The 18,532-nt window shown below is 40.3% G+C and overlaps 1 protein-coding gene across 1 annotated transcript in view; it reads left to right on the top strand.

Moving 5' to 3' along the window:
- The first annotated feature begins 106 nt into the window (after nt 1-106).
- The window catches only part of Hebp1 (heme binding protein 1), a 29,244-nt gene continuing 10,818 nt past the window's right edge, over nt 107-18,532 (top strand). Inside the window, exons 1-3 of the mRNA XM_015498183.2 lie at nt 107-272; nt 12,869-13,007; nt 15,584-15,764. Coding sequence (XP_015353669.1) covers nt 195-272; nt 12,869-13,007; nt 15,584-15,764 — 398 coding nt within the window. The 5' untranslated portion in view covers nt 107-194. The remainder of the gene's footprint in view (nt 273-12,868; nt 13,008-15,583; nt 15,765-18,532) is intronic.

Raw genomic sequence — 18,532 nt, 5'->3', positions numbered from 1 at the left:
TCCAGCAGGAGTGTCGTCCCGGTCAGGCGGAGCCGCTGGCCCCGCCCCGCCCCCCCACCCGCCCCCTGCCCGAGCGTCGTTCTGGTGGGCGGAGCGCTAGCGGCCCCGCCTCTCCCCTCCCAGCCACTGCCGCCGCTGGCCTGCGAGCCTTCTGCGGGCGGTGACTGCTGAGGCCTGAAAGGCGCGGCGGCAACATGCTGGGCATGATCAGGAACTCGCTGTTCGGGAGCGTAGAGACTTGGCCTTGGCAGGTTCTGAGCACTGGGGGCAAGGTAAGCCCGTAGGGCTGCTGAGAACTTGAAGGAGGCCTGCGACTTCGCCTCATCCTGGCCCGGGCTGCAGGGTTTTCTGAGGACAGGTGGGATGGGACTGTGCCCCCCGAGTGTGCGTTCTGGTCTCTGCCGTGATTTGGCCCCCTACTACCCAGAGAAGGAGAGGAACTAAAGGTCCCGTGCAGCCAGACCAGGGGTCAGGGGAGAGGTTGATGGGCGGGGGGGTGGGGGGGTATCCACCTTGGCGAGTTGGACACCGCCTGATGAAACATTTGTTCATTAAAACATTCTGAACATTTTTGTTTGTTGAGAGACACATCGTTGTAGAAATGGCTGCCCAAAAGCCCTTGCCGGCACTAAACTTCCAAGTACTAGAGAACTGAGTATTAAAGAACAAGTAAGGTCTGTACTGCATAGACCTGATGCATGATGGGTGGGGGTACACAGGGAAGGGAGCAGGCTAATTCTGATCTTCATAGGAGTGCCATGAACAAGGCCTCAGGGATGATTAAGAGTACACAAAATAGATTAGAGCATATGCAAAGGCCCAGAGCCATACTGTTGCTTTTGGACAACTGTTAAGAGTTGGCTGTGCGCGTTGGCACACACCTGTAATCCCTGCGGCTCCCGAGGCTGAGGCAGGAGGATGGCAGGTTCAAAGCCAGCAAGAGCAAGTTGCTAAGTAACTCAGTGAGACCCTGTCTCTAAATAAAATACTAAATAAGAATGGGGATGTGGCTCAGTGGTTGAGTGTCCCCGAGTTCAATCCCCAGTAGCCCCCTCTCCAAAAACAGGAACTGCTAGAATTGGATGAATAAAATGAATGAGGAATAATTGCTTTATTTCCCCAAATTTATATCAGTGGGACTGCCTCCCTGAAAACAAGGAGTGTGTTGCTTGATTATAATATCCTTTCAGACAGGCACTTTGTATAGTGAAGCTGTATATAACCTCCCAGCACACCATCTCACTTTTTTAAAGGACCATGTTACCTGGGGGCCAACTTCTGAAACAGTACAAGGGGCATCAAACAAAAGCCCTTCACTCAACTCTAGTCTGGACTGTTCAGCCAGCCAGAGGCTTGTCACTCATCCCCGTATCTAATTTTCCCCATCTATATGTAGACTGAGTAGTTTAAGGCCCAGTCAAGGTGACACATTCAGATGCCTGCAGCGCCCAGGCAGGTAATGGAAATGAACTAAACTGTTTTTTACTATACAGCATGGTGGAAACAGAGGCAAACTCGAGAGAAAGCTCAGATTTGCATGTATAAAAGATGACTTTAACCAGTTGTTGCAATGCAGTAATGTGAAAAAGTATTCCTTTTTTTTTTTTTTTATTAGTGTTGGGGATTGAATGCAGGTTCTCATGCATTGTAGGCAACTGAGTTACAGGCCCAGTGTTGCCAGATTTTTAAGGAAAATCAGATATCCAAATTCTTTATGTGAAACCTCCCAATTTAATATTCATTAACTTAACAAATAACACATTTTTTAATGCCAGCTATGTGCCAGTCACTCTTCTAGGCTATCAGAATAAAGAGTAGACAAAACCAACAAAAATCCCTGCCTTCATGGAGTTTATGTTTTAGTGATTAATGATCAAATAAATAAGTAACTATATCCAATATCAGGTGGTAATCTGTACTATGAAAAAAAGCAAGCAGGGGCCCTTGGAGGTAGCTTTGGTGGTAGAACACTTACCATGCAGAAAGGCTCTGGGTTTCATCCCCAGCACCAAAAAAAAAAAGCAAGCAGGGAAGGGGAGTAAGGAATCGGGAGCACTAGAAGTGATGCTTTGGCTTTGAGTCAGACTAACCATTAATAAGTGACTAAAAATGTTCGTAAACACTGCAAGGATCCTGCCTGGATCAGATCATGCCAGTGTCAAACCGGTCTGTGGTTTCAGCCCTGATAAGGTTCCTGTGGCTCCAATAGATCAGAATGTGTGTTACAAACCGCTCCCAGAGAGCCTTCTTTTCTATAATGAATGGGGCTCACTTGGTCTTTTTGGCTTAATGGTGATGCCCGTTCAGCGACTGAGCTGGTCTGTGGCCTGTACCTTCGATTCCTTTCTCACCCATTCCTAGCCCTGCTGTCTGTCAGTGTGAAGTCCAGGCTGAACCCTGTGAGTTATTTCCCAGTCTCAGCTGTCAGCTGACTCCCATCTTGGTTTGCCCAGTGTGTGTGTGTGTGAGGGGGGGGTATAGTGAGAGACAGAAAGTCTCCAACACTAGATTTGGGCACTTGTAACTTTGGCTTCTCTTACACATGCCTCCATGGTTCTAGCTTCTACTCAGTGATCCAAATACTGAAGCCCAGGTAACAGGTAATCCTCTGTCTTTCTTAGGATGTTTACTAACCTCTGGGCTACCTCTCTGTCCTGTTTGGCATCTCAATTCTTCTGTTACCTATGTAACCAATTCCTTGCATTATAATGCTTCTGTTCTGAGTGCTCCAGTCATTCCTATTCCTATTAGAAGCTTATTAATAATGTCACCTGCCACTGATTTGTTACCTCTAGAGATAAATACATCTTTTTATAAGCATTTCCTGCCATGTTTGATGGGACCATGGGGCCATATGGGATATGATATATTATTCATACTGTTACCAGGCCGAAGCAAATCATTCGACCTGAAGGAATCCCAGTTTCTGCAGCTGGAATGGGTATAAAAGTAGCTTTACCATCTACTCCCAGAGATACTATAATTTTTTAAAAAAATATGAAACTGTTTTATAAGCAAGTACTCTCTACATATAATAATTCAATTATGTCAGAACTTGCCTGTGCCCCACTGTTACAAGCAACTTAATCTCTGAAGCTAATCATGAGAGAAAGTAATAGTTCATGTCTTAATAGATGGTTTTGAGGTTTTAGAGAGATAATCAATTATAAATTGCTCCACAGCACACCTGGCCCTTGGTTGAGCACCATTACTGTTAGCTTCCCCCAGTTTTACAGGTAGTTTTAGGTCAGTTACTTAACATCTCGACCTCCTTTCATTTCTCAATTCTGAAGATAAGCTGGTGTGGCAAATAATTAAATATTAAAGAGTCATGTAAACTTTTTTTTTCTAAATATTTTTTTAGTTTTCAAAGGACCTTTGTTTTATTTCTTTATATATGGTGCTGAGAATCGAACCCAGTGCCTCACACATGCTAGGCAAGTGCTCTTCCACTGAGCTACAACCCCAGCCCATCGTCATGTAAACTTTTAATTTACAAAGCCAGTGTGTAATTATTTTGAAGACAGCCTCTGCCTGAAATTATGTCCCTTATTCTGGAAAGAGTTTGGGCCAGAAATTGTTGGCCACACTCCCTGGCAAATGGATGTTTCCCAATAGTGTGGGCTTCAGGCTCTCCAGATGCTCAGGCCAACTTCAGGCACACCGTCCGGCAGACCTTTTCAAGTGTCTCCTTCATTGCTTAGGGAATGTTATGGTTTGAATATAAGGTGTCCCCCAAAAGCTCCTGGGTTAATGCAGAAATATTTGGAAGTGAAATGATTAGATTGTGAGACCTGCAGTCCAATCAGTCCATGACTGGTTGGTAACTGAAGTCAGGTGGGGCATGGCTGGAGGAAGTGGGTCACCAGGTGTGTGACCTGAAGGTGCCTCTTCCCTGCAATCCCTTCCTTTTCCTTTTTCTCTCTCATATATTCATATTCTCTTTCTCTCTCTCTCTCTCTCTCTCTCTCTCTCTCCTCTCTGACCCTGCCATGAGTAGCCAGGCCACCCATACACATCACCCCCAACCATGACTGCCACACTTTGGGTCCCAAACAATGAAATCATCCATCTATGGACCAAGACCTCTGAAACTGTGATCCCCAAATAAACTTTAACTCCTTGTCAGGTATTTTGATCACAGCCATGTAAAAGCTGACTAATACAGGTAGGGAGAAGGGTAGATAGCTTTCTGTGTGGGATTGGGTGGGTCTTATGAATGTTCAGAGCATGACTGATAATTAAAAACTTGGTCTTTATCAGATGTGCCCAGCCTGTGCAAATATGTTAGGACCCGATAGCCTGGGTTCAGTCCTGGTTCCACTGTTGGACTACCTCTCCAGTTTGCTCTAGAAATGAGTATTTAAAGCACTAAATTTCTCACAGACTTGATGGAAGAATTGAATGAATTAATTAATGTAAAGTGTTTAAACAATGCCAGACATAGAAAGTATTCCATTAGGATACTAATATTGGGTGCAGTGGCACACGCCTATAATCCCAGAAGCTTGGGAGGCTGAGGCAGGAGGTTTGAGAGTTCAAATCCAGCCTCAGCAAAAGTGAGGTGCTAAGCAATTCATTGAGACCCTGTCTCTAAATAAAATACAAAATACGGCTGGGGATGAGGCTCAGTAGATGAGTACCCCTGAGTTAAATCCCCGGTAACCACCCCCCAAAAAAGGATACTATTATTAATAGTATAATGAGAAAGCAGGCTTCCATAATCAACATGTATACCCCACATCAATAGCAACTGGGCACCCTGGCACCCACCTGTAATCCCAGTGGCTCAGGAGGCTGAGGAGGGTTCACAAGTTCAAAGCCAACCTCATCAATTTAATGAGGCCCTAAGCAACTCAGCAAGACCCTGTCTCTAAAAAGGGACGGATGTAGCTCAGTGATTGAGCGCCCCTGGTTCAATCCCAAGTACCAAAAAAAAAAAAAAAAAAAGGAAAAAAGAAAAGAAATAGCAGGAGGCTGATGAGAAGGTATTCTGGGTGTGACTAGAAGGATAGAAAGAAGCTGGGTGGTGTCAGGATTATCCAGAATAGGCTAAGAACTCGGTGAACGAAGGCTTTTAGACAAGGAATGGGTGAACATGATTGGATTTATATAGATTGTTCTACATAGGTCCGTGGGCAGTTTCAACCCCATTTAGAATCTCCCTGTATACTGATGATTCCCCAAGTTACATCTTTTTGTTTATGCCAGCCTCCTGCGAGCTCCAGATCCCAGTATAACTAACTTCCCAATGGACACTTTGCTCATCCACCAGGAGGCATATGACTGGGCAGACGCATCAAGGCCCTGCAGTTCTAGACTAGTTAAATCTGACTTTTGTAATTCATAGAAAGGAGGGTCACTCAAATGGAGGAGGTGGTGTTGAAGAGCGTTCTTTAAGGATGGTGGTCTTACAGTGGGGGCCTTGGCAATCTGAGTTGAACCGGACCCTTTGTTGGCAGCCTTTCTTTCCTTGGTGTGGATTTATTGCCTAAGAGGCTGAGGGCCCAGATCACTTGTACATTCCCTAGAGCTCGTTCCTGCTCCAGGTCCCTTCCCTTGAGACTCACTGAGACTGACATATACTTGAAGAATCCTATGTTTATATCACAAAAGTCAGTTGAACTCATTTTTAAAATTTTTAATTTATTATTTTTAATTATACATGACAGTACAATGTATTTTGACATATTATACATATGTGAGGTATAATTTTCCCATTCTTTTTGTTTAATATTTATTTTTTAGTTTTCGGTGGACACAACATCTTTATTTTTATGTGGTGCTGAGAATCAAACCCAGCGCGCCGTGCATGCCAGGCCAGTGCGCTACTACTTAAGCCACATCCCCAGCCCAATTTTCCCATTCTTTTGGTTAAAGTTGAACTAATTGAGAGTAGATGAGTCTGGCATACTATCAGATCATCATCCTTGAACTAATGGCTAAAACTCCAGCTCCCTACAATAGCTGGTGAGTTCTTCTGAGCCAGAACCTCTGGCCTCTTGCTTTGCCATGGCTGGCTTAACAATCTTTGCTCCAGCCACGTATATCATTGTTTTTTGAGGTACGGGGTATTGAACTCAGGGGCACTTTGCCACTGAGCTACAACCACAGCCCTTTTGTATTTTGAACCAAGGTCATGCTAAGTTGCCTAGGCTGGTCTTGAACTTTAAATCCTCCTGCCTCGGCCTCCCTAGTAGCTGGGATTACAGGTGCACACCACCATGCCTGGCTGAACTTCTTGAATTCTTCACCATCATTATATTATCCTTGACCTCTCCTGTTTTGTTCGTTTAGTAATTTGTTTTAGTCAGCTTTTTTACCTCTGTGACCTAAAAGACCTGGCAAGAACAGTATTAGAGGAAGAAAAGTTTATTTGGTGCCCACAGTTTCAGAGGGCATTGCAGCCAGTTTCAGAGGTCTCTGTTTATAGACATCTGACTCTATTGCTGTGGGCCCAAGGTGATGCAGAACACCATGACAGAAGGAGGAAAGCAGCTCAGGATGTGACAACTGAGAAGCAGAAAGCTTCACTTACCGGGAACAAAACATATATCCCAATGACCCACCTCTTCCAGCCACATCCATCTGCCCAGTTACCACCCAGCTAATCCATTCCAGTGGACTAATGCACTGATTAGGTTAAGGCTCTCATAACCCAATCAGTTCACTCTATGATTTTTTTTGCATTGTCTCATACATGAGCTTCTGGGGGAATACCTCATATCTAAACTAACAAAACTGCTACCTGGAATCCATTCCCTAAGCAATCATCACTTACCGCATCGTGTAATAATCAATTGTGTATTTCTTTTCACCACAGTCTTCATTATCATGTTAATCTCCAAGTTGTAGCATCTGGCAGAGGTTTTCAATGTATCTTCAGTGAATCAATGAAACCAGGACTGAACACACAGATGGGTGATCTATAAGCCCCTCAGAGTCAACAAGAGTTACCCATACATGTAAGCACACACATAAATGCCCCCATGCTAACCTAAGGAGTCCTCTTCTGTGTTCCCACACTGCCCTGGCAATCCTCACCACTTCAGATAATAATCTTCTGTTTCGCTGGCTTCCTCCCTTATTAGACCCGGCTTTTCCTGGTGGTAGAAACTGTCTTTCATCTCTGTGTTGTAGTACCTGGCACCATGCTCAGAACATAGCAAATGCTCAGTAACTGTTGATTGAATGCATAAAAGAAGGAAAGAAAGGCCAAAGGAAGGAGCCAGCTGGCTTTTCCTCCAGGAAGGTCCTGTTGTTGCTTCCCTGTTTGAAAAGAAGTAACTGCATGAAATAACTTGTAAGACCTTCATTCTGAGCTTGATACGGGCATACTGATGTCTCCCCAGATAAATAACACAGTGGCTAAAAGAGAGGTAAAATACGCACTTCACACCCAAGGGCAGTGGAGAGTCTTGCAACAAGCGTTAGTGGAGGCTGGGACTGGAATTCTACTTCCTGTTTTGCCATTTAGTAACCAAGCTAACTTGGGCAATTCAGTCTGTCTCATTCTTCATTTCCTTTTTGGTAAAATTAGTTAGATGAGGTGAACTTTAAAACCACTTGCAGTGCTGAAATTATGTGATTCACAGAGTAGCACTTCTGGAATTCAAAACACTACAAATGGCAAGATCAGTGGCATCTCAAACAAAGGGGGAGTTCTGGAATTCTCTGCTATGACAGAACTTAAAAGAGCAAAAGGCCCCAAGCTTACACAACAGTTTGCTACTGACGGCTCTTTGAAAGTGTAAGATGCAATGAATGGAGGGCATTGCAGCCATCTTTGGATTACCAGGCACAAGGCCCCAAAGTCAAGGCCGGCCGATTTGCTGCCTCTTGATTCTTGATCTGGTGCTTTCTCCCACCCATGTCTAGGAGAGTATAAGCATGAAATTGACACTCAGGGTTTGGTGTCAGGTGACCCTGACCTCTTTCTCACTATTCACCTTTAATTTTACATCACAAACATGATAGGTGTTTTTGCATTCCAGATATAGTTATAATATTAAATACATTTGTTTGAACTGCACAGGCCACTCACAGGCTCTCCTACCTAGTTGAGAATCTTCAGTCTAGGATACATAGGGAAGCCTGTTTGACCAACCTGAGGCAGCCAGGTGCTCTATCGTGTGTCTGTTTTTCCTAATCATTAGTAGAAGAGGAAGCTCCTTAATCAAATAAATACCTATTGAGCTTCTATCATATAAAGCTCTGTGGTATAGTTCCTGTCCGCATATACTTCATTGTAGATTTGTCAAACTGTAACAGTTTTCCATTAGCAGACTGTAAAATCAATATAGACCAACTTTTCTTCTTTAGTACAATAGAATAAAATTCACTCAAGCAGAGTCGGAGAAAACAGGACAGAGAAAAAGAATCAGAATACACCCCATCCCTAAGGGTAAAGTGTTGTTTTTGGTTTAGTTTAAGCATGTGTATATTCATGATAAGGCAAGATGTAGAAATATTTTTTTGGTGTGGACTGTGATTATTTTAAAGTTTACCTTACTAAATGTCCAGCAATACAAAATTATATCCTATGAGACACCACATGGCAAGGAAAAGGGGGCTGGGATTCTGAAGGAAAGCTGCATGAGTTGCCATGAATCCAGACACCAGGGAGAGGGTAGTGGATTTAGGACAGAAACTTAGTGCAGAGAGTGGTGGTGAGGAGGGTGAGGGAAGGGTTTGTGTGGGAAGAGAGTAGACCTGATCACTAAGGGCTTGGGAGGCTACCACACATGAGATAAGAGTTAGGGAGTAGAGGTGCTGGGGGTGTATCTCAGTAGTGGAGCATATGGTTACATGTGTAAGGCCCTGGGCTTAATCCCTACAAAGAAAATGGCTTAAGGACATCTTTTTTCCCCCCATATAGGAGAGAAGACATGTGATACTAATCTTTCTGTGTCTGGCTTACTTACTTTAACCTGATGTCCTCCAGTTCCATCTGTTTTCCTTCAATGAAATGATTTCATTCTTTATGGATGAATAATACTCTATTATATTTCTTTATCCAATCATCGATTGACAGGCACCTAGACTTATTCCATATCTTAACTATTGTGAATTTTGCTGCAATAAATATAGGTGTACCAGTATCTCTTTTGTATGCTGACTTCATTTCTTTCAGATATATACCCGGGGCAGGTACAGCTGGATCATATGGTAGCTCTGTTTTTAGTTATTGAGGAAACTCCATACTGTTTTCCATAGTGGCTGTACTGATTAACATTCCCACCAACAGTATATAAGGATTCCTTTTTCTCCACATCCTCACCAGCATTATTTTTAATAATAGCAATTCAGACTGGTGTGAGGTACAATTTCAGTGTAGTATTGATTTGCATTTCCCTGATAGGTAAAGGAGTTAAACATTTTTATTTATTTATTGGCCATCACATTTTTCTTGAGAAGTTTCCATTCAAAGAGAATGATGTCTACTCTCACTACCCCTATTCAATAGAGCACTAGAAATTTTATCCAGCACAATTAGTTAAAAGAAGGAAATTAAAGGAATAAAAACACAAAAGGAAGAAATCGAATTATCACTGTTTCACATGATATAATCCTATAATTAGAAGATCCAAAAAGCTTCACCAGAAGACTGCTAAAGCTAACGAACAAATTTAGCAAAGTAGCAGGTTACAAAATAAACATACAGAAATCAGTAGCTTTCCTGTACACCAATAGTGAATCTACTGAGAACGAAATCAGGAAAATAATCCATAGTCACCTCAAAAAATTAAAATATCTAGGAATATCTAACCAAGGAGGTGGAAAACCTCTAAAATGAAAACTATAAAACGCTGAAGGAAGAAATTGAACAGCTGGGGTTGTACCTCAGTGGTAGAGCATTTGCCTTGCATGCTTGAGGCAATGGGTTCGATCCTCGGCACCACATAAAAATAAACAAATAAAATAAAGGCATTCTTTCCATCTACAACTACAAAAAAATAAAAATTAAAAATAAATTGAAGAAGATGTTTGAAGAAGGAAAGACCTTCCTTGTTCATAGATAGGCAGAATAATATTGTTTAAGTGATAGTACCAAAAGCAATATACAGAGTCAGTGAAATCCCCATCAAAAAATCAATGAAATTCTCCACAGAACTTAAAAAAAAAAAAAGTCCTAAAATTCATTTGGAAGAATAAAAGACCCAGAATGGCCAAAGCAATTCTCAGCCAAAAAAAGCAGTGCTAGAGGCATCACAATCCCTGACTTCAAATTATACTACAGAGCTATAGTATCAAAACATTAATGGTACTGGCATAAAACAGACACATAGACCAGTGGTACAGAACAGAAGACACAGGGACAAATCGACCCAGAAGAGTTGTCTATCCTTGACAAAGATGCCAAAAACATACATTGGAGAAAAGACAGCATTTTTCACAAATGGTTCTGGAAAAACTGATTATCCATATACAGAGTAAAGAGACTAGATCCTTATCTCTTATCCTGCACAAAAATCAACTCAATATGGATAAAAGACCTAGGAATTAGACCAGAAACCATGCAAATCCTAGAGAAAAACAGAGTCAACATTGCAGGATATAGACACAGGCAATGACTTTCTCAATAGGACCCCTAAAGCTCAGGAAATAATGCCATGAGCTAGTAAGTGGGACAGCATCAAATTAAAAAGTTTCTGCATAGCAAAGTAAACAAATAAGAATGTGATTGAAAACTTACAAAATGGAAGAAAATTTTACTAGCCACTCTTCAGACAGAAGATTAATATCCAGAATACATAAAGAATTCCAAACACTTTAAAACACAAAAAGCTCACAAGTAACCCAATGAGGAAATGAACTGAACACACATTTCTCAAAAAAAGAAATATACATGTCCAATAAACATATGAAAAAATTTTCAACTTCGTTAGCAGTTAGGGAAATGCAAGTCAAAACTAGACTGAGATTTCATCCCACTCCAGATCAGAGGGCAACCATCAAGAATACAAAAATAATAAATGTTGGAGAGGATGTGGAGAAAAGGGAACACATTAACACTATTGGTGGGATTGTAAAATAGTGCAATCACTATGGAAATCAATATGGAAGTTCCTCAAAAGACTAGGAATGGAATCACCATATGGCCCAGCTATACTTTTCCTTTGTATCTACCTATAGAATCAAAGTCAGCATACTATAGTAATACACGCATACCTATGTTTATAGCAGCATAATTCACAATAGCCAAACTATGGAACCAGCCATTGGTGGTGTCCATCAATGGATGAATGAATAAACAAAATGTAGTATATATACAATGGAGTTTTATTCAGCCATAAAGAAGAATGAAATTATAACATTTAAAAATGAAAGTATAACATTTGAGGTAAATGGATGGAACTTGAAGGTAAGCAAAATAAGCCAAATTCAGAAGGTCAAGGGTTGTATGTTTTCTCTCATATGTAGAAGCTGGAGCAGAAAAAGGGGGGAAAGGTGGTAATGGGAGATCTCATGAAAATCTAAGGGAGAGAGTAGAGTAAAAGAAAGGGACCTGGGGTGGGGAGGGTAGAGAGGAAAGGATAGAAAGGGAAGATACTTTGGGAATGATATTGACCAAATTATATTATTGTAATGTGTGCATGTACAAATATGTAACAACAAATTCCACCTGTGTGTATTATAATACAAAGAAAAATATGGAAAAAAGAGAAGAGTCTGTTCAGATCATTTGTCTTAATTGATTAAGTTATTTATTCTTTTATTGATAACTGCCTTGAGCTTTCTATATGTTCTGGATATTAATCCTGTGTCAGATGAATACCTAGTAAAAATTTTCTCCCATTCTGTAGGTTGTACCTTTATTCTGGTGTTTTCTTTACTTTTTAATTTGAGGTAATCCCATTTGTCAAATCTTGGTTTTATATCCTGAGCTAATTTTAGAGTTCTCTTCAGGATAGTGTTGCCTGGGCCTGTATCTTACTGTGTTTCCCCTATATTTTCTTCTAGTAGTTTCAAAGTTTCAGGTCTCACTTTAAAGTCTTTCATCCATTTTTTTTTTTTATGTGTGAATGAGAGATAGGGTTTATTAGGGAAGGGGAAGAGGACTGGGGGCAGGGGGAGAGGAGAGGGCAAGAGAGGGTCATAGGGAGAGTGGATATGATTAAAGAATGGAAATGTCGCAGTGAAACCCATTAATTTTTGCAATTAATTAACATGAGTTAATTTTTATAATAAAAATAATGCATTATTTTTTTAAAAAAGAGGGAAAGACGTCGTGTCCAGGAGTGTGGTGTGAACAGGACAGCTCTGATAATGGAATGGCTGATTTGGGGGCCTTTGACTTCTGTGGGACTGTTGTTAGTACTGTATTTTTTGTTTCCTCCCTTCCATGTTTTCCTTCTTTTTCTGGCTCTCCTGTTAGTCAGATGATAGATTCCTGGCTTAAGCCTCCTATTTTCTTTTCTATTTTGGACTTCCTCACTTTACTTTCTGGCAGATTTCCTGTAATTTTATATTCCAAGGTTTCTATGGAATTTTTCATCTCTCTTATCAGATTGTTTTTATTTCCAAGAGTTGTTTTGATCTTTGAGTGTTCCATTTTTATAGTATCCATTGTTTTAGAATGCAGTTTGTTCTCTTATTTCCCTGAGAATATCAAATCTGAGAATTTTTTTGTTTGATTTTTGTTTTGGGGTTTGTTTGTTTGTTTGTTTGTTTTCAGCTTCTGGTATCTCTACATTCAAAGGAATCCAAGAATCTATTTCTGATGGTCCATCATACTCAGACCTGTCTCTTCTGTACTCTCACCATATCCATTATGGAAAGTTCTTTAGAATTTTGTACTTCTTATTATAACTGGCATAGACTGATACTTTATACCTCTCAATTACAATGTCTCCTAAATCTCTAGGAAGAAGTCTCCTATGAGGAAAGAGCCTGTGAAGGGGGGAAGTTTGCCACTGTGGAAGTGACAGAGAAGCCTGTAGATGAGGCTCTACGGGAAGCAATGCCCAAGGTCATGAAGTATGTGGGAGGTACCAATGACAAGGGTGAGTCTCCCTGTGGGATGTGGATCTGGTCTCAGAGGCAAGCACAGCATGATCTCACTTCATCAGGAGAAAACATAAGTGGGGGCTACAAGGCTCCCCTATCTATTTCAGTATCATGTGAGCTTCCTGTTGCTGCCTGAACAAGGGAGTTCAGCAGGAGCCACTCTCATGTCAGCCCAGCTATCCCTCACTATGAGGTTCCCTGTTCTGTATGAGTCAGTTCATGGGTTTTTCCTAATTTGTAGCCATAGGCTCCCCCCGCCCTTTTTTTAAACTTACAGTGTTCATTGTGTCTTTGGAATGGTTGACTGAGTGAGGTATACCCAGGTAAGCCAAGCCCCAGTGCAAGGCAAGGCCAGCATCTGACTTGAGACCTCCATGGTGGCATCAGATTGGAAATACCAAACCAACTCCTGGTAGCTCAGACCCTGCTAGATACTGAGACCTAGTGACCTATGGGGATAATAGGTTCCAGACTTTGTTTTGGTAATAGAAGTGTCTGAGAATTCTTAGGATATTTCACACTTTTTTTTTTTTTTAATACTGGGGATTGAACCCAGGGATACTTAACCACTGAGCCACATCACCAGTCATTTTTATATTTATTTAGAGAAAGGGTCTTTCTAGGTTGCTTAGGACCTCACTAAGTTGTTGAGGTTGGCTTTGAACTTGGGATCCTCCTGCCTCAGCCTCCCAAGTCTCTGGGATTACAAGAGTGTGCCACCCAGCCCAACTAGGTCACTCCACTTTTAAAAGACTTGGCAGTCCATGCTGGCTGACTCCTCATTTTCAAAATGATAGGTCTGAGTTTCATGTAAGGTCTACATATTTGAATATAAACCATATTTTAAAATGTTGAACTCTTAAGAAAATTTTCTAATTTGGTCAGCACTTTGGAATCACTGCAAACTAAATATGAGTCAGAAAGCAAGTGAAAAAAGAGATATTGGGTTTAATTTTTAGGTTGTTGCTCAAGCTGATAATTCAGAAAGAAAATGGTATTAACTGTAGTAACATTTTCTATGAACAAAGTAATCAGACCTTGGATTGGAAAATAAGTTGACAGAGAGGAGGTCAAGAAGAAATATTTTTTCCTTAGTATTTTCATAGTATCTTCTTAGATGAATATATGAACAAAAATTATAACATTTATTCTAAAAAATCCTGAAAATAAGTAGTATCTCTAATGATCACATTCTAGAGCAATCATTGTTGTCTTTTGAAGATATTTTTAGGGCTTTTTATTTTTTATTTATTTATTTTTTTAATATTTATTTTTTAGTTTTCGGCGGACACAACATCTTTGTTTGTATGTGGTGCTGAGGATCGAACCCGGGCCGCACACATGCCAGGCGAGCGCGCTACCGCTTGAGCCACATCCCCAGCCCACAGAACCCAGGGCCTCACATGTATGAGGCAAGAGCTCAATCACTGAGCCACAATCCCAGCCCCTTAATGTAATCTTAATAATCTTACAATAGTATATTTTACTTCTGTTAAATTATTATTTCATGATTACTTTCTACTATTTCTAAATAGTTTTCTTAATCACACAGTTTCTCATAGCTACATTATATTGTATCATGTGCCCATGATTTACTTAGATATATTCCTGGGGTTTTTGGGGGGTAGGTGGATACTAGGGATTGAACTGAGGGGCACTTGACCACTAAGTCACATTCCCAGCCCTATTTTGTATTTTATTTAAAGACAGGGTCTTGCTGAGTTGCTTAGCACCTCACTTTTGCTGAGGCTGGCTTTGAACTCAAAATCCTCCTGTCTCAACCTCCCAAGCTGCTGGGATTCCTAGGGTTTTCAGGGGTTTTTTTGTGGGGGGACGGTTTGAACAGAATTATAAATTCTGCTTCTGAATATCCTGTTATGTATAGCCTTTTCCATATTTTGGGTTATTTTCTAAAAGTAATGTTTAGATAGGAAGTAATTAAATATTGATATGTCTATAGTCTAGAGACATACTGCCAAATAATCTTTTTTAAGAATTGTACCACCATATTCCTACCTCCAATATATATAAAAATAAAAGTTGTTTGCATTTGTCTAACTATATAGTTTAGTGCCTGAATTATTTGTTCTTAATTTCTTTTTTTATTCTAATTTGTTATATATAACAGCAGAATGCATTACAATTCATACTACACATGTAGAGCATAATTTTTCATATCTCTTGTTGTACATAAAGTATATTCACTCCATTCATGTCTTCATACATGTACTTAGGTTAATGATGTCTATCACATTCCGCCATCTTTCTAATTTCTTTTTTTTAAAATATCATAGTCTTTTTAGTTCTTTTTTTAAATTTTATTTATATATCTATTTTAGTTGTTGATGGACCTTTATTTTTTATTTATATATGGTGCTGAGAATCAAACCCAGTGCCTCACATATTCAAGGCAAGTGCTGTACTACTGAGCCACAACCCCAACCCTGTTCTTAATTTCAAGAACAAAAAATATTAGCATGAAAGAAAAATGACACTAGTTAGTGTGTTTTCCATTGCCCTGAGCAAGCTCTGTCTCTAATACCTACTTCATTCTGTGTTTTTATGTTCTCAGGAATTGGAATGGGGATGACAGTCCCTATTTCCTTTGCTGTATTCCCCAATGAAGATGGCTCTTTACAGAAGAAATTAAAAGTCTGGTTCCGGATCCCAAACCAGTTTCAAAGCAACCCACCAATTCCCAATGATGAAAGCATCAAGATTGAGGAGCGGGAAAGCATCACTGTCTACTCCATGTAAGGAAACTTTTCTGAAGGCATCCAAGGGCAGCACTTGATTTCCATTGCCACTCCTTAGATTATCTCCAGTTAGCACTTGTACTGGCTTTTTGTTGTTCCTGAATTAATTCAAGTAAGAAATATTGAAGCTTAACAATTATTCATGTTAATTTCCTCAGGTTGCAGCACACAGACATTTGTAATTTCTCTGAATACTTGCATTGGCCAGTTGCCAAACTGGTGGGTAACACTAGCTGCGTTCTAAGATACTCAGAATATCTAAGTCAAGCTGTGGTTTGGGGTCACGTATGCATGGGAAATATGAAAAGCTGGAGAATACCTGATTTTCACCCCACACTCCCTTTGAATGCCAGAAGGGCAAAGAACATTTGCCAGAGCTGGGCTTCCATATCCCTAGTTGTTCATAGTCTGTGGCATGCATTCATGCTATTGTCATTTTGATCCTATTTCCAAGACCTCATTCAGAGTCATGTTCCCTTGACTGTAGAATGTAGCAGAAACAAATGGTTGCATATTTGTTGTTTGTATTGTTTTTGGCAGTGCCGGGGATTGAACTCCAAGCTTGATGCATGCTGAGCACGCAATGTACCTCTGAGCTATGCCCACAGCCCTGTTACATGTATTTATCCCTAAGCCCCAATCATTACCCAGTAAACAAGTCTCTTCTAAATGGTTAGTAACTCCCCACTTGTTAAAATCCTCCTGTGTGATTGGCACGGGACCAGGTACAAGAGAATAACAGGATTTTGACCAGTGGTAACCGTGGGTTGGTTCTTTTCTACAACAACCTCATGAAAAATAACTACATATAATCTTGCACTGGACAGAGTTTTGGTCCACTCCCAGGACCTCCAAACTTGGTTATTTGGCTTACCTACTCCAACTTTGAGGCTGACCTTGGGCCAGCTTTCCCTGGAGATAGCGCAATGCTTTGAACCTTCCTACTGTGGCATCCTTAGGCCACAGAGCCTCCCAGAGGACAGTGGACACAATGCAACTGCACAGCTGGCCTGGGAGCCTCCAACTCCTGTTTCCCTCTAATCCAGACCTGGTTCAGACTTCCCAGCCTTCAATGCAGAAGCTGCAGAGAAAGCAGACTCTGATTAAGCAGTGTCTTTTCTCTGGGTAGGAAAGTGAATCACCTAGGGTACAATTTTATTTTATTTTATTTTATTTTATTTGTGTTGAGGATCAAACCCAGCTATATCCTCAGCCATAGGATACAAAATTTAAAGAAGCATTCAGTCTCATAGTCTTCCAAGTGCAGGGTAGGCACTAAAAGTGAGCACCTCCTTGTCTTGCACCTTGAATATCTGCTGGTCTCATCCTTATTTCTGCTCTGTCTTTCCCATTCTCTTTCCTGTGCTTTTCGAGGCAGCCTGGTACAATATAACAAGCTAGTATTTTATAGTGCGATTCTTAGCTCTGCTCCTTAGTAGAAGGATGACACTTGGGAAGTTATTAGGCCCCTTTAAGGCCAGTTTCCATGGGGCTAGGGTTGTAGCTCAGAGGTAGAGAGCTTGCCTTGTACGTGTGAGGCACTGGGTTCAATCCTCAGCACCACATAAAAATAAATAAATAAAATAAAGATATTGTGTCCATTTACAACTAAAAAATATTTTTTTAAAAAAACTTAAGTTTCCACATCTGCCAAGCACTGATAATATAATTTATTTTGTAAGATTATTGTTAAAGAATGTCTTTCAGTATTTACTAAGATATTATTTATAAATTAGTTAGTGTTTATAATCTGTAGTAGGTTTCAGTAATTATTCTTTTCTCATTGCCTCTTGTTTCATTAATAGTGAGGTTGACCCAAATTAGTTCACTTAAGACTTCCTACTGATGAGGCTAATTTCTCATTATTTGTTAGACCAGAGCCACAGTGAAGAGTTGACACAATTCTTTTCTTTTCTTTTTTTTTTGAGAGAGAGGGAGAGAGAAATTTTTAATATTTATTTTTCAGTTTTCAGTTGGCACAACTTCTTTATTTTATTTTAATGAGGTGTGAAGGATCGAACTCAGCGCCCCGCGCATGCCAGGCAAGCGCGTTACCGCTTGAGCCATATCCCTAGCCCTACTTCTTTTAACTTTTTAGTATGGGAATTTTCAACTTATAGAAAATAAGACAATGAAGCCATACGTACCCAGCACTCACCACTGAAAATTAACTCAGTGGCAGTTTTGTGTCATGTGTTGACATGATACCACCTTGGATTAATTTTAGGCAAATTTCAAACATTATATTATTTCATTCATAAATATTTTAGTGTGACTAGTGAAGATTTTTTTAAAAATATAATCATAATCCCTTACTACTCCTAAAAATTTAATAGGAATTTGTTAATGTTTTAATAACATAGAATAGACAGTGTTAGGACTTCTCCCATTATCTTACAGTTTGTTTTGACAGTTTGAATCTGGATCCAAGTAATATCCATCCATTGCAAGTGGTTGGTATATTTTACCCCCTCTTGGTTCTGGAGATTGAACCTAGGGGCACTTTACCACTGAGCTATATCCCAGACCTTTTCTTTTTTTTTTTTTTAAATTTTTTATTGTTGGTTGTTCAAAACATTACAAATTTCTTGACATATCATATTTGACACTTTGATTCAAGTGGGTTATGAACTCCCACCTTCACCCCATACACAGATTGCAGAATCACATCAGTTACACATCCATTGATTTACATATTGCCATACTAGTGTCTGTTGTGCTCCGCTGCCTTTCCCATCCTCCACCCTCCCCCCTCCCCACCTCTC

This window comes from Marmota marmota, unplaced genomic scaffold (assembly GCF_001458135.2).
Source record: "Marmota marmota marmota unplaced genomic scaffold, marMar, whole genome shotgun sequence".
NCBI classification, from domain to species: domain Eukaryota; kingdom Metazoa; phylum Chordata; class Mammalia; order Rodentia; family Sciuridae; genus Marmota; species Marmota marmota.
Note: the sequence above shows the minus strand (reverse complement) of the source record. Positions and strands in the feature narration are given on the sequence as shown.